The 16,559-nt window shown below is 36.0% G+C and overlaps 4 protein-coding genes across 4 annotated transcripts; 1 reads left to right on the top strand and 3 right to left on the bottom strand.

Annotated features, from left to right (window-relative positions):
• Positions 1 to 1,213: 1,213 nt before the first annotated feature.
• Positions 1,214 to 7,133, bottom strand: CBG24160 (the record flags this gene model as incomplete). The annotated part of the gene is made up of 5 exons (XM_002648065.2): positions 1,214 to 1,300; positions 5,776 to 6,016; positions 6,082 to 6,165; positions 6,490 to 6,555; positions 6,982 to 7,133. The coding sequence occupies 5 exons, from the start codon at positions 7,131 to 7,133 to the stop codon at positions 1,214 to 1,216; spliced, it is 630 nt and encodes a 209-aa protein (XP_002648111.2).
• A 1,022-nt stretch (positions 7,134 to 8,155) lies between these two features.
• On the top strand, positions 8,156 to 11,013 carry CBG24159 (the record flags this gene model as incomplete). The annotated part of the gene is made up of 3 exons (XM_002648064.1): positions 8,156 to 8,549; positions 9,825 to 10,061; positions 10,874 to 11,013. The coding sequence occupies 3 exons, from the start codon at positions 8,156 to 8,158 to the stop codon at positions 11,011 to 11,013; spliced, it is 771 nt and encodes a 256-aa protein (XP_002648110.1).
• Positions 11,014 to 12,206: 1,193 nt separating this feature from the next.
• CBG26689 lies at positions 12,207 to 13,820 on the bottom strand (the record flags this gene model as incomplete). Its single annotated transcript, XM_045243524.1, has 2 exons — positions 12,207 to 12,442; positions 13,763 to 13,820. 2 exons carry the CDS (start codon positions 13,818 to 13,820, stop codon positions 12,207 to 12,209), a joined length of 294 nt encoding a protein of 97 aa, XP_045100682.1.
• A 2,240-nt stretch (positions 13,821 to 16,060) lies between these two features.
• CBG24158 lies at positions 16,061 to 16,536 on the bottom strand (the record flags this gene model as incomplete). The annotated part of the gene is made up of 3 exons (XM_002648063.2): positions 16,061 to 16,247; positions 16,292 to 16,410; positions 16,519 to 16,536. 3 exons carry the CDS (start codon positions 16,534 to 16,536, stop codon positions 16,061 to 16,063), a joined length of 324 nt encoding a protein of 107 aa, XP_002648109.2.
• Between the last annotated feature and the right edge of the window lie 23 nt (positions 16,537 to 16,559).

Below are 16,559 nucleotides of genomic sequence, written 5' to 3'. Positions count from 1 at the left end.
AGACAGACTGATGGAACGGTACTGTCTCCATTAGTACAATAAACGCGCTTCAATGCACAAAGTTACGTCTGGATCGATTTTTTTCAAATTTTAGCAGCAAGTGCGCTCTGATAATAAAAACATCTGGAAAATCGATTAATAGCGTTTTTTTTTCAAATTTAGGCGGTTCAAAAATGCGCTCTAATGAGAAAAAATCAGGTGAATCGAATTTTTAGGAAATTGAGAGCTCAAAAAGACAGTAAACGATGGTTTTCGTGAACAAATAGAGAGCAAAATGGACAAACAGGAAGCGAACCGCGATTTTCTTTTCGTTTGGTCACTTTTTGAGAAAAAAATTTTGGGAAAATTCGAGAAAAATTGGCAATTTTTCTGGAATTTTCTATGAAAATTTTTGAAAAAAAGTAAAATTTTCGAATTTCCTGATAAAAAATGCAGAAAAATCGATAAAAATTAGAAGTTTTTCTGGAATTTTCTACGAAATTTTTTGAAATTTTTCGAATTTTTCACAAAAAACATCCGTAATTTCTGTCGGAAATTCTCAAAAAGTTCGAAAATTTGGAAATTTTTTTTCGGAAATTCAAAAAATTTCGGCAGGAAATATTCAAATTTTTCAGTCAAAAAGGAACTTTTATTCATTGAAAAATCAATTTTTGTCGAAAAATTTAAACATTTTCAGTAGAAAATTCGGATTTTTCGGGCGAAAATATGCTAGTTTCAAGTTTGAAAATTCTCATTTTTTGGGGTCAAATTTTACAATCAACGTTTCTAATTTTGACCAGAAATTAAAAAAAAGATATTATGCTTGTCTGAGAAAAAAAAGGTTAGAGAGTATTTTTTGCAGTCTGAATACGGTAGCGATATCGAAGCGGAGAGCCTAAATAGCACACATAAGGTGGAGACACAGACACTTTTTCTCTGCGTCTCAACCTTTTTTTTCTCAGACAAGGATAATAAAAGAATTTTTTAGAAAACTTTCTTTTTCAATTTTTGCGAAATTTTCAGAGTAAAAATAGCAAATTTTCCGCTCTATCCAACGCACTGATTTTCAAAAATTGTACTTTATTTACTCAACAAAAAAAACGGGGAAAAAATGTCTTAAATCACTGTTCGAAAGCTTAGCAAACACTGGGGAAAAGTGGAAGCAAAGATGATGAAAATGACAAATTTTTCTTTATTTTTTCACAAAAAATCACAGAAAAATCAAAGGATTTCATCAGAAGAATCGATTCTTCAGGTGTGGTTGTGTCGTCGTTGGTCTCTCGTCGGAACCGCATTCATTTCTCTGCGTCTCCACTGATTCCTGTACTCTCTCGCTCTCTTTCCGATGGAAACATCCTTTATTATTGTTGTGTTGTTCCCCTTTTTTTCTATGCCTATGGGGAACAGAAAGAAGAATTTCTACTTTTTTAGAAAGAAAAAAAAACATTGAAAGAACCCTGATAAATGGGCGAAAAACTGCAAAAATTTTTTTAAAAATTGAACTACAGTACACATTTTTTAAAGGCGCATACACAAAAATTGTAAATTGAATTTCACCACGAAAACGGTTTTTAGTTGTTTTTAAGCGTTTTTTTAGTAAAATTTCGACGGTTTTCGAACAAAATTTGAAGATTTTGACTGAATTCAAGCTAAAAATATCTAAAAATTAGCTGAAAAAAAAGCATAAAATTAAAAAAAAATTGACTACAGTACACATTTCTTAAAGGCGCATACACAAAAACTGTCAATCGGGTCTCACCACGACAAGCGTTTTTAGCTGTCTTAGGCGTTTTTAATTCAATTTTTCACGATTTTCAAGCAAAATTTAAAGGTTCCGACTAACTTTCATTTAAAAAATAACAGTAAATTCTCTGGAAGTCGTCTGAAATATTTAGAAAAAAATTTTAAAAACAGACTACTGTACACATTTTTAAATGCGCATACACGAAATGTCGTTTTAGCTGTTTCTGGGCTTTTTTTAAGTGGATTTTTGAGAATTTTCGAAGAAAAAAACTTCAAAATGCTTTTTTTCAGATTTTCCAGGAAAAAAATTCGCCAAAATTAAAATTTACCCTAATTTTTGAATTTGGCCCCAATTTTCCATGTTCTGCAAGTTTTAGATGCTCTGAATGTGTCTAAAAATGTATATACAGTCCTAAAACTAAAAAATTGTATATATTTTCATTTTTTTGTATATATTTTTATTTTCATTTTTGTTTGACAGAAAAAACAAAATATGGGTTAGTCATCTTACACTCTTATCGCATTTTCAGCACTTTTTCTATCTATTTTATTTTTGAGTCAAATTCTTCAAAAAATTCTTTATTTTCCTTTTTTTTTCCTTTGAAAATCCATTTTTCGGACGAAGATCTCCCCAACACTTACAAAACCCAATTTCAAATCCCTTCCCATTCCCTCCAATTTCAAAAGTACACTTGCACCACACCCCCCGCGCAAGTGCACACAGCTAGTGTCTGCCGTCTCTTGCTTCCGCACACTCTCTCGTCGCGAAATTTTCAAGAGCTTCTCTCGAGAGTTTCCGCCGGATTTATCAAGCATTTTATCACAATTTTTGGGATTTTTATCAACTTTTTCATTAATTTTTTGTTTTTTTCTGAATAAATAAAACATTTTTATCGATTTTTCCCTGTTTTCCGGTGCATTCAGGTCTTTCGCGGCTGCCGATGCACATTTCTTTCTTTTCACACGTTTGTTTCCCATTTTTTCCCGCTGTAAATGGAAAAAGGGACTTTTTCTAGCTTCTCTGCGTCTCCGAAAAATGGAAGAAAAAAGAAAATTGGAGAAAAAAGAAGAAGAAGAAGACACAATAATCTTGCTTTAATCCAACACACACACATGCAACAACTCTAGAGAATTTTTCCATCTTTTTATATTGAAATTCTATAAATTTTATTCTTTTTTCCGAAAATTTTCGGAAAAAAAATAGAAAAATTGAATGAATTAAAAAAATTTTCAAAAAAAATTTTTTTTGCTAAAAATAGAAATTTTGCCTTGATTAGCTTTTTTTTTCCCGGAATTTCGCAAGATCTCATGACTATAAATGAGGGAAAAAAAGAAAAGATTTCAGGAAAATGTTTTTTCCAGTTTTGCCTTTTCCTTCCGTCATAAATCCACATCTCCCATCCATCAATCACCTAAAAAGCTCTCTTCAAAAATCCAATTTCCTGTCCGTCAAAAATCTGAAAAAATTGTTAATTTCCGCTTTTTTCGAGTTTTTCCATAGCTTTTTCATGAATTTTGACCAAAAAATCGAGATTTTCGGTAATTTTTAGCTTAAAAATCGGCTACAGTAATCTTAAAGGCGCATGCCCCTATTTTGTCATTAGAGTCTCGACACGAAAGGATTTTTACGAATTTTAAGCGTTTTTTGGCTGAAGTTTAGCTATTTTCTCCAATTTTCGATAGTTAATTCAAGATTTTAAGCCAAGAATAGCGAAAAACCATGAAAATTTCAAGTTTTTTAAGCCGAAAATCGATAAAATCACCAAAAGTTGTACTACAGTAATCTTAAAGGCGCATAGTCAAAATTTGTCATTTGAGTCTCGTCACGAAGTGTGAGAAACAATTATTTGCGTATTTTCACTATGTTTTTAGCTTTTTTACATGAATTTCTGATATTTTCAATGACATTTCAGCTTTAAATCATCATTTTTAGCTGTAAATTAGAAATTTTCAGGCCGAAAATCCATAAAAACGCCGAAACTTTTACTACCGTAATCTGAAAGGCGCATACATCAATTTTGTCATTCGATCAACGCCACGAAAGTTTAAACTTTTTTATTTTTGATCTAAATAAGTGCCTTTTTGTTCATTTTTCGTCGTTTTTTCTGGATTTTTTCCTAAATAAATGCTTTTTCTTCATTTTTCCCTATTTTCTCTCGAATTTTCCCCTAAAAATTGCAAATTTTCAGCAAGTTCTCAGCTGTCCGCTCACACAGCGGGGCTCCCCTTGGGTGTCATCTGAATCCGAATCATTCCACACACACACACACGTCATCTGAAAAATGTGTAAACGAATTTCGGCACTTTTGCCGGCGGCCATCGCCTGGATACTGATTATTGGATGTTCGGCGTCGTTCTTCTATTTCATCGCGCCGCAAATTTGGATTAAATGGGATATGTTAGTGGAAAATAGACCGATTTTTAGCTGAAAATCACTCTGAAAATAGCCGAAAAATCATGATTTTTGACCTGAAAAATCGTCAGAAATTGAAATTTTTTTTTGGAAATTCCGCTTTTTTTCGGCTAGAAATGGCTGAAAATGGCCGAAAAATTACGATTTTTACCCGCTAAAATTCAAATTTCCCGCCAATAACCCCATAAAAATCGAATTTTCAGCCTCGGCCCCCTGCTAATCATCTTTGACGGACTTCTATTTCTGATGGTCGCCTCAAATCTGCTGATGGCAATGCTGCTGGACCCCGCTGTTCATCCATATGGTACATTTATACATGGAAAATAGCGGAAAAATCTGAAAAATTTAGCTGAAAATGAACCAAACCATTTTTCACGCAAATTTCGACTTTTTTAGGTCAAAATTGAATCGAAAATCTTAAAAAATGGTTGAAAATGACCGAAAATAATCAATTTTTTGCTCGAAAATTCTAAAAATCGCCTAAAAATGACCCAAAAAAGTCAATTTTCAGGTCAAAAATCCCAAAAAATGATTGAAAATTTCCTCAAAAAAGCCGATTTTATGTTGAAAATAGAGTCAAAAATCATAAAAATCTGCCAGAAATTACTCCAAAAACTCAATTTTTAGGCCGAAAATTGGTCAGAAATCATCAAAATTGGTTTAAAAATGACCCAAAATGTCAATTTTCAGGTCAAAAAACTGTCGAAAATCATAAAAATTTACGAATTTCAGCTCATTTTTTAGTCATGTTAGCCTGTTTTGAGCCGTTTTTGCACCATTTTTCACGCAAATTTCGACTTTTTTAGATCAAAATTGAGCCCAAATTCATAAAAAATGGTTGAAAATGACCCAAAATTGGTTTTTTCTGACTGAAAATGATTTTTTTGGATTCAAAAATTCGAATTTTCCGCCAATTTCGAGATTACTGTAGATTAATTTCGGCCGTTTTCGACCAATTTCAGCGCACTTTCAGCTCAAATTGCCAATTTCGAAGCGATTATGGACTATTTTCCACGAATTTTATGTCATTTTCAGTCTATTTCAGCTGATTTAGGTCCATTTTTATCACAAAAATAGATTTTTGAGGTCGAAAATATGTCAAAAATTGGCTTAAAATGGCCCAAAAATGGCTTAAAATGGCCCAAAAATGGCTTAAAATGACCCAAAAATGGCTTTAAATGGCTCAAAAACTTTTTAGGATTTTAGGATAGATAGAAAACCGTCAAAAATCATTAAAAAAATTGTTGAAAATGACCCAAAATTGTATTTTTCCGGCTTAAAATGACTTAAAACCACTCGATTTTCATACGTTTCGGTTCAAAAATTCGAATTTTGTCTTTTGCTAATATTTCATTCATTCAAGCCGTTTTCGACCAATATCAGCTCAATTTCAGCCAATTTTAAGAGTCGTTTATGAACTATTTTAGCTGATTCTGGACCATTTTTCTCTCGCGGAATTTCGATTTTTGGGAGTTTCAGTTCATATTGAATCATTTTTGACGGATTTTCGGTCATTTTAGTCTATTTTTGGATTTTTCTGGACCATAACTGGCCCATTTTTTCTCGCAAATTTTGAAATTCGAGCTTATTTTTAGCCAAAAAATCGATTTTTGGGTCATTTTTAGTCGGAAACCCCTTACGTTGGCAACTGCGAGTAGCACAGTGTCCGCTTGCAATTGCCCCAACATCCAATCGTAAACGGATTGAGCCGGAAGTGATTTCCCGGTCACTTGCTCATTTGTAGTTCTGCCACGTGCCACTAGAACCAAATGGAATACGGTAAGTCCGATGACAGGGACACATAGCACTGCACAAAGAGCCAAAAGGACAATTGCACAGAGGTACGGTGGCGAGAGGATATGGTCTCGGTTGGAACTGTCGCTGAAATCAATTCTAATATTTTTTGGTAGGGGGTACTGTAGGAGGGGGGGGGGCGGGGCACTTACGATCCAGACCAGACGTAGGAGAAGCACAGGGCGAAGACGTAGAGCATGTGGATGCTCAGACTGCACAGGAAGAAGAAGAAGTAGCTGAAAATTGGAACTTTTCGAAAAAAATTTTTTTTCAAATTTTCAGAAAAATCTGAAAATGCTGAAAATCAAAATTTTTGAAATTTTCGAAAAAAAAGTTATTTTCCAAATTTTCAGAAAAATCTGAAAATACTGAAAATCAATTTTTTTTCTGAAATGTTCGAAAAATTTTTTTTTCAAAATTTCAGAAAAATCTGAAAATGCTGAAAATCAAAATTTCTGAAATTTCAAAAAGCAATTTTTCAAGTTTTCAGAAAAATCTGAAATACTGAAAACCTATTTTTTTCTGAAATTTCAGAAAATCCAATTTTCTGTAAATCTCACCGATAATTCCTCTTTCCCACACAATTGTGCACCCATGGACAGTGATGATCAAACGTTTCGATGCATCTGGAAACAATAAAAATTATTCAAATTCAAAAAGTCAGCAAGTGCGCTACATTGGACTGCGTGGCTTAAAATTTGAATTCGGGCAATTTTAGGTCAATTTTGAGGCTTTAAAAGTGCCAAAAATCAGTTTTCGTGCATTTTTGGGCCCCCGAAATTGTCAAAAATGGGATTCATAGCAAATTTAGGCCATTTTGAGGTCATTTAAGACGATTTTGAGCATTAAAAAGTGCCAAAAATCAGGTTTTAGACCTATATTGATTGGTCAAAAATGGACACAAAAATACCCAAAAACAGATTTTTTTTTCAAAATTTTTAAATTTGGCGCCTCAAAATAAGCAAATTTAGTCATTTTTGAATCATTTTGAGCCCAAAAACGCGCCAAATTCGAATTTTAGGGAGTACTGTAGCTAGAAATCAAAGACTCACCGATTACAAACACTACAATGCGACGAGCGGGGTGGTCGATAGAATCGGCATGTGACACACCATTTCATGCGTACAGTAATCCCATTGATGTCCACATTCTTGTACAAAGGCGCACGTAGATCGTCCACTTGTGTCGGCTCCTCGGATCCCATTGCTGAAAATGTTTGAAAATTTTCGAAAAAATTGCAATTTTCGCCAAATTTTTCAACTGAAATTCCGCATTTTTGAACGAAAATCCAGTGATATTTACCAATTTTAAGCCCGGAAAAGTCCAATTTTGGGTCATTTTCAACCAAATTTTGAGATTTTTGACGGTTTTTTTCTATCCTAAAAAGTCGAAAGTTGCGGTGCGAAAATGGCTCTAAAATGACTAAAACATGACCCAAAATCGGGGGAATTATCGACCACCGAAATTGTTCTGAAATGAGCTAAAATAGGCTATAAATGAGTTGAAATTTATGAAAAATTGCTCTAAAAATGCTCTAAAAATGCTCAATTCGAACTAAAACTAGATTAGAAAAGTCCAGAAGATTTGGAATATCATTTTTGACGTATTTTCGACCTCAAAAATCTATTTTTGTGATAAAAATGGACCTAAATCAGCTGAAATAGACTGAAAATGACATAAAATTCGTGGAAAATAGTCCATAATCGCTTCGAAATTGGCCAATTTGAGCTGAAAGTGCGCTGAAATTGGTCGAAAACGGCCGAAATTAATCTACAGTAATCTCGAAATTGGCGGAAAATTCGAATTTTTGAATCCAAAAAATATGGAAATCGAGTGGTTTTAAGTCATTTTAAGCCCGGAAAAATCCAATTGTGGGTCATTTTCAACCATTTTTTATGAATTTGGGCTCAATTTTTTTTATGATTTTCGACAGTTTTTTTCGATTTTTATGATTTTCGACAGTTTTTTGACCTGAAAATTGACATTTTGGGTCATTTTTAAACCAATTTTGATGATTTCTGACCAATTTTCGGCCTAAAAATTGAGTTTTTGGAGTAATTTCTGGCAGATTTTTATGATTTTTGACTCAATTTTCAACCGAAAATTATGCCCTTCTAGAGGAAATTTTCAATCATTTTTTAGGATTTTTGACCTTAAAATTGACTTTTTTGGGTCATTTTCAACCGAATTTTACAATTTTTCGCTTTCAGATTCAAATCGCACGTGATGAAATTCCGAAAAGAGCGAAAAGTAGAGCAATCGCGCCTGAATCAACTGCTCCACGGTCCCATCGAAGATCGGAATGCGGTGATTGACGGTGAGAGAGACGCGACAGCAGTGCTATACGTTCCCGACGGACGACACGACGGCAAAATGGTGGCGGTGATCGAAATGGGCGGGGCTTCGAATCAGAAGAAGAATTCGACTTCGATGAGAAACAATCAATCGATAATGGAACGATCGGACAGTATTCAGGGCATTGTGGGCAGCCAATCGCAGAGCATATCGATTGGTACGGTCGATAATGATTCGAGAATCGGGCTGAGTGTGGGCGGAGTCGATGAGACGATTGCTGACGGATCGACGTGTAATCTGTTTGAGATGGATCGAGCTGGAGGAGGTGAGCGCTCGGCGGAAAATGGCCCAGAATTGAATTGAAAGGCTGAAATTCCCGTGAAAATTATGGAAAATGAGCGGTAAATCACTATTTTAGTGCTGAAAATGACGAATTAGAGGCTGAAAATGGCTATTTTAGTGCTGAAAATCATGATTTTAAAGCTAAAAATCATGGAAATCAGCTCTCAACGGCCCCTTGAAATCGATATTTCGATCATTTTCGAGGCATTTGTCTCTGTCTGTAGATCGGTTTGTCCAGATGGTTCTGGATGAGTTTAGGCCGATTTTTGATTGATTTTAGGTCACTTTCAGATTGCTGGATTAAAATGGCCTGACATGACCCTGGTGTGTTTTCTAGGCCCGTTTGAAGTGGTGGCCTAACTTTTGCAAGTTTAGTCTTCTAGGCCACCACTTCAAAATGGCCTAAAAATGCCCTAACATGGCCCTGGTATGATTTCTAGGCCATTTTAATCTTGAGTCATGGTCCATGTTCTCTCTCTCTCTCTCTCTCTCTCTCTCTCTCCCTCTCCCTCACTCTCTCTCCCTCCTTCTTTTGAATTTTTGGAATTCCCCAATGAGCGCTCAATATGTTTTTGTCTCGATTCGAACGCACAAAACAAGCACAAACACCACAAAATTAATGGCATTTTTCTCCGCTTTTTTCCGTCTAAAACGCTCCCTAACCAAGACAAATTGCTCAGCCCGACGACCTCCATTTTTGGTTGTAAAATAGCTTAAATGCCGGTCGAACATCGATTAAAACTGTCAGAAATTGCCCTAAAAACGGCTCAAAGTCTCCTTTAAAATGGAAACCTCTTGAAACCTATGCAAAATTGAGGATTGCTCGAAAAATGACCCAGAGAAAAATGGTCGAAAAATAAAGCGCAACTAAAATAATGAAAAATGGCTCGATTATGCTCAAAAATGCGCATTAAAGTCGCTCCAAAAATTGCCGAAATTTCTCCAAAATAAGGCTTCCATTTCGGTCGGTCGAAAATCGCCGACCGCCGACCGACCACCGACTCAGCGGACCGACAGCTGACCGACTTCGTGCCTTTGCGCATCAAAATACGAGTTTTTGCGTACGAAGCACTTTATTTTACGACAAACGAGGCTTTTAGTGAGTAGTTTGTCGTAAAATACAGTATATGCAAACACGTTGACGCGCAAATGCACGAAAACTGTCGGCGCGCCGACCGATCGGTCAGTTCGGTCGGCTAAATTTCCCGACCGAATGGAAGCCTTACTCCAAAAACCCCCCGAAATTTCTCTTCTCCAGGAACACCCCGACCGAACTTGTCGCTTCGAAGCAGCTCACGAATTCTGGATGAATCGATGACGACGTCGACGAATTCAGAAACGCGGCGAACAGGTCAGTCATATGAAGAAGCATTGGAAGAGGCACTTCATTCGTCACCATCCAAAGACCAAGTCGCATCACCAACGGCACGGACGTCTTCTGCCTCCAGGACACCACAGGCGGCAACGTCTCCAACGTCGCCGACGGGAGCTCCAAGTGAGTTTTCGATCGTTGGTGGCCTAACTTTCCCAAGTCGAATTTTCTAGGCCACCATGGGAAATGCTATGGAAAATTGCATTTTTGACCATTAGAAAACCCGCGAAAAGTCGAATTTTTGCCCTTTCTCCCTTTTTTTAGGAAAAAGTGCGAAAAAAGGTGAGAAAGAGTTTGAAATTGGACCCCCTTGATGAGTGACATCTACACTTTGCGTCGCCCTTTTTTTCTCCTTTTTTTTGGCTCATCAGAATATTTTAGAGATGAGCAATGGGTCGATAAACGAGCCAAAACTATATAAATGATGGTGGGGCCCCTAACTTTTGCTGAGTTTCCTAGGCCACCAAAGTTTCCTAGGCCACCAAAGTTCAATCTAGGTCATTCGACACGGTGGCCCCTAGAAATCTAAATTTCGACAAAGTTAGGCCACCAAAACGGGTGGAATGGTCTTTTTAAGACTGCGAAATCTCGTTTTTGGCCCAAGTTATGAGCAAAAGAGTTCGGTGGCCTAGAAATCCAAAAATTCGGGAAAGTTAGGCCACCAAAACTTAAGCAGGCCTAAAATGTTCGGAATTTTAAGAGAAACACCATGGTGGTCCTTAAATCGCTAAATCTCGATTTTGAGCTAAGTTATGACCGAAAGAGTTCGGTGGCCTAGAAATCCGAAATTTTGGATTTCTAGGCTACGTCCTGAAAACTCTGATTTGTCGCATTTTTAGGGTTTTTGGGGCTTCAAAACTGCCATTTTCACTGGATTTTTGGTGCAATTATCTCTCTTAATTAGGACCAATTAACCCCCTTTGTGAGTTTTACAGCATCTACCACCACGTCCACCTCCAATACAACGGCATCCGCAGTAATATTGAACGGGACGAATAGTTCAAAGCCACGTGGATTCACTGATGCCGTTCGGTTGGCTGATATGTTGGCGAGGAATCAACAACAACCTGTTTAGACTCTCTGATTTATCGATTTATTGATTTTTTTTGAATTTTTTGAAAAATTAGAAATTTTCAGAAAAATTTTTTTTTTCGAATTTTCTAAAATTTTTAAATTCTAATTTCCAGACACTTTTCAGCTAAAAACTCAAATTTTCGAAAAAATTTTTTTTCAAAATTTCAAAAAAAATGCAATTTTAGGCATTTTTCACTCCCCTTTTTTCCCGATTTTTTTCTATATCTTCTCTGATTCTCTCCTGTCTCTCTGTCTTTTTGTGTCAATCTGAAATCTCTCTTAAAATATTTTCTCTGAAATTTTCAAAAAAAATTTTTCCAATTTTTAACATTTTCCACTATTTTCTCATTTTTCCAGTGTTCCCAATGCATTTTGTTTTCCATATTTTCTGTAATTTTTTATGGCTGATTTTATTGATTTTTTACAATTTTCTAACAAACAAAAAATTTTGAAATTTTGAAAAAAAAAAAATGTTCCTCCCCCTCTTTTTCCCACGACGTTTTTATCGCTTTATCACTGGTACACTTTTCTCATTTTCCTCTGTTTTTCTGTTTCTCTGCGTCTCTCTCTCTCTCTCTTATCTACTTTGTACCCCCCCCCCCCCTGACAACTTTTCTGTACTGAAAATTATCTGAAAATTCCCGAAAAATTTGAACATTTCCCCATTTTTTTCGCTGTATTTATATATTTCTTTTTGTGATTAATTAACGAAAAATACACAATTGACTCTCTCTCTCGTTTTCTCTGCGTCTCTCCCTCTCTCTCCCCGAAGCTCCGCCCCTTTTCTGCGCACGCTGCGCTGAAGCTCCGCCCCCTTTTTTGGGACATTTTTCGCTTCTCGTTGGGGAGGAAGAAGAAGACGTTAGCTTGTTGGAAAAATGATGCAGAAATTTGTGGTTTTTGGATATTTATTGATTTTTGTATTTTTTGAACGAGGTGAGGTTTTTTTTAATTTTAAGGATTCAAACGCGCTCAGTTGAGAATTTTGTATTTCCTGACAGTTTTGAGAGAGGTTTTAAAAAGTTATTTGAAGTTTTTGAAGTTTGAAAATTTGAAATTTTTTTAATTTTCGAAAAATTTTGAAAACATCTGGTCACATCAAATTTGAAGGCGCATTACTCAAAGAATAAGATATCTATGAAAAATTTGAAAAACAACGAAATATGGGAAATTTCATGGTCTTTCAGATGCAATTTATTTCGAACTTCTAGCTTTTTCAGAACCTGAGATATTTTGAAATTTGAAAAACAACCTATTTTTAAACCCAAAAATTGGTTCGCCCACTTTAAAGGCGCATAACTCAAGGATCAGAAGAGACATGGAAAATTTGAAAATTAAGGATTTATGTGAAATTTCATGCTCTTTCAAAAACAGGTAATTTGAAACTATCAGCTTTTTTGGTTCTCGAGATATTCCAATTTTTGTGTGACCTGTTTTTTTTGAGGTCCGTCGGCGCTCCTCTCCTTCGCTCCAATGTTCAAGACGCATAACTCAACGAAAAATTTAGCTATGAAAACTTTTTAAACTACAGAAATATGTAAAATTTTATGTTCTTTCAACCACAAGTTATTTCGAATTTCTAGCATTTTTAGTTCTCGAGATATTCCGATTTTTCTAGGACCACCTCGGGAGGTCGTGCGCCCCTCACTCCGCTTTCTCAACTTTAAAGGTGCATAACTCCCCAATAACAATAGCTAGTTAACTTTTGCAAATCAAAAATTTATGTGAAATTCCAAGCTCTTCTTGATGCAATTTATTACAATCTTCTAGCATTTTTAGTTCTCAAGATATGCCACTTTTTCTATGACCTATTTTTTGCCTCCACCCTCTCCTTCCTTCCGTCTTTTCAAAGTTAAAGGCGCACAACTCCCTAATAAAAACAGCTATTCGGATTTTGAAAACTATCAAAGTGTGTGAAATTTCATGCTCTTTCAGATGCAATCGATTTCAATCACCTAGCATTTTCAGGTCTCGAATTATCACAATTTTTCAACGACCTACCTATTTTATGCCCCCTCCCTGTCTCATTAATCCCCCGCGTTTTCCTGTTTCTTTGATTGCTAATCCCAATAGAAAACATGACACCCCTCTGTGTCTGCTCAAAGTTTGTCGAATTTCAAAGAAAAATCACTGCTATTAGGACCGCCTGTTTTGCTATTAGGACCGCCTGTTTTTTATGGGCGGCTCGTTTCTTAAGATAACACTTACCTGAGAGCTTTCTAGGCTTCTCTCTCTCTCTCTCTCTCTCTCTTTGTCATTCTTTGTAAGAAAGATTCTCAATAAGAGTGACAAAGAGAGAGAGAGAGAGAGAGAGAGAGAGAGAGAGAGACCGAGAAAAAGAGCAAAAAAAAATTATTCGCCTCATTTGCTCTGTAAAACAACAATGACAACTTTGTTGTGTACTTTTACATGGTCCCGCTTTGCATAATTGACACCTTTTAGGACCCCCCTATGCGCCTTTAAAGTTGCCTAGCATAGTTTATGTTATAACTTTTGCGCGGGATCTGTTCAACTAGGCAGCTGGCTGGTTGGTGGTCTCCACAATGGGATTAAAGGGACATGGGTGGATTTACAAGGAGAGTACTTGACGGGGGGGGGGGGGGATCCTAATCGAGTTTATAATGGGATATAATTTATATAAACAAGAAGGATATTTTAATTTTTGAAAAATCGAATTGAACGAGATCCTGGAAGGAAACAGGGTTGTGCACATAAAACAGGTCCTAGAAAAATCAGTATATCTTGAGAACTAAAAGTGATATAGCTTTGAAATAAATCACATCTGAAAGAGCATGAAATTTCACACATTTTGATATTTTAATAATATTGAATAGCTCTGAGTTGTGAGGAGTTGTGCGCCTTTAACTTTGAAAAGACGGAAGGAAGGAGAGGGTGGAGGCAAAAAAATAGGTCATAGAAAAATCGGAATATCTTGAGAACTAAAAATGCTAGAAAGTTGTAATAAATTGCATTAAGAAGAGCTTGGAATTTCACATAAATGTTCAATTTGCAAAAGTTAACTAGCTATTGTTATTGGGGAGTTATGCACCTTTAAAGTTGAGAAGGCGGAGTGAGGGGCGCACGACCTCCCGAGGTGGTCCTAGAAAAATCGGAATATCTCGAGAACTAAAAATGCTAGAAATTCGAAATAACTTGTGGTTGAAAGAACATAAAATTTTACATATTTCTGTAGTTTAAAAAGTTTTCATAGCTAAATTTTTCGTTGAGTTATGCGTCTTGAACATTGGAGCGAAGAAAGAGAGGAGCGCCGACGGACCTCAAAAAAAAACAGGTCACACAAAAATTGGAATATCTCGAGAACCAAAAAAGCTGAAAGTTTGAAATTACTTTTTTTTGAAAGAGCATGAAATTTCACATAAATCCTTAATTTTCAAATTTTCCATGTCTCTTCTGATCCTTGAGTTATGCGCCTTTAAAGTGGGCGAACCTATTTTTGGGTTTAAAAATAGGTTATTTTTTATAGTTCGAGATATCTCGAGAACTGAATAAGCTAGAAGTTCGAAATAAATTGCATCTGAAAGACCATGAAATTTCAGACATTTCATCTTTTTTCCAATTTCAATAGCTCTTTTCGAAGGGGAGTTATGCGCCTTTAAATTTTGATTTGACCAGATGTTTTTAAAAATTTTCGAAAATTCAAAAATTGAAAATTTCCATATTTAAAACTTCAAAATCTTCAATTAACTCCTTAAAACCTCTCAGGAAACCCGAAATTTCTCAACAGAGCGCGTTTGAATCCTTAATATTGAGTTATGCGCCTTTAAACTTCGCGCGTGAAAGACGCAGACAAGGATATCCTCTAGCTTCTCTGCGTCTCCTCAACTTTCGTTAAAATCGGTACATTTCAATTTTCTAAACTGAAAAATAGAGATTTTATTTAGATCTTTAAAATTATATAACTTTCAAAATTTCGTAAAAAATGATTTCTCTCTGCAAAACGCGCTCTGTTGCAAATAAGTTTTTAAAGGTGGAGTCTCCCCTTTTTGGCTCATAACTTGCTTCAAACTGGTTATTTCTGAACGAGCTAAAATGCGAAATGTAGAATTTTTAGAGATCCACAAAATGATGTAAAATTCTAAAGCCCTTTTGAAAATCTGCAGAATTTTTGTCCCCAAAATTTAGAGGAACAAAAATTTGAATTTTCACTTTTCATCCTCTGGAGACGCTCTCCTTGATATGTCCTTGTCCCTCTCCTGTCACCATCTGTCCTTCTTCCCTCTGTTCAGAATATCCGGTCCCTTCAAAACGGACCCGAGGGACACGAACACTTCTTCTAGAGACTTCCCAAAAGTTTCTGCTTCCTTATATTCCCCCGGTTTTTTTGAAGAGTAGGGGGGGGGGGATAGTTTAGGTATTGAAAAGAAGAAGAAGAAGAGTTTGGCTCTTCTGAATACATAAACAAGTTTAGAAGAAGAAGAAGGACTCTTTTTAGGAGAAGAAGAAGAAGAAGTATTGAATAAGGAAATGGGATTTAGTTGAAGGAGAAGAAGAAGAAGTAGGAGATGATGATGATGATGATTGGAGGAAGGGGAAACTAGGGGGACCAGACGATAGGTAGGAAACCTCCAGAACAAAATTTCCGGCAATTGGAAGAGTTTTTGAAGATCTGAAGTTAACATTTTAGAACTTTTGAAAATGTTAATTTTGAAGAAAGTTACACCTCAAAATGTGGAGGGGGTCCTTGGCCCCCATATCCGCCCCACAAGACATTGACCGGTTGGGTTCAAAACCTTGTTAGGCAAATTTTATATCAATTTGTATATCTTGACAAGATCTATAATTTCCAATTTAGATCTTTTGAAAATCTTAGTATTGAAGCGAGTTATGTGCCTTTAAACATTGTGCATGGGGTCGAGATGTACAGTGTAGCAGGGTACGGTAACCTACCGAAACATAGTAGATTTAGCTTTACAAATTTGAAAGTTTTTTGGTGCATTAAACAAAATGAGAGCTTCATTTTTGTAGTTGAGCACTTTTTTCTAACTACAGTAGTTTTTGAGATATGCGCCTTTAAAGATGGGGTACATCTACCCCTTCTCTGAGGCTGCTAATCCAGCTGGATCTTTAAAGGCGCATACCTCCAAAATCACACTCTGCAGAGAATATGGGGAGGCAACAGGAGTGTGCAACACTTTCAAATAAACTGCGTATGCTGTATTATGCTTATCATTGATTTCACACAGATAACATCCCAAATCCTGGTGCTCTGCGCGTCTGGAAATATTCGAATTTTCAAAAATTTCTACAGTAACCCTCACCTTAAATTCAGCACCCAAATATTTGCTGACTTTTTGGAGACTTGCCATCTTGGGTCTCTTGTAAAGGTACGGTTTCCCGCAGTCAGAATGGCACCATCAGAGACACGGGTCCAGGCGATCTGAAGTTTAGAATTTCTGAATCTCTTGACAGTAACCAAGATAAATCAGGTCAAAGTTGAGCCAACGATGCGTAGCTAGGGTGCTGTAATTATTGTTTCGATCATAACTTCCTTTAAACTCAACATTTCTTTTAAACTTAAAATGGGAA

The sequence above is a fragment of the Caenorhabditis briggsae genome (genome assembly GCF_000004555.2).
Source record: "Caenorhabditis briggsae complete genome, chrIII, whole genome shotgun sequence".
Taxonomy (NCBI): Eukaryota; Metazoa; Nematoda; class Chromadorea; order Rhabditida; family Rhabditidae; genus Caenorhabditis; species Caenorhabditis briggsae.
This window is presented reverse-complemented; position numbering and strand designations above follow the sequence as displayed.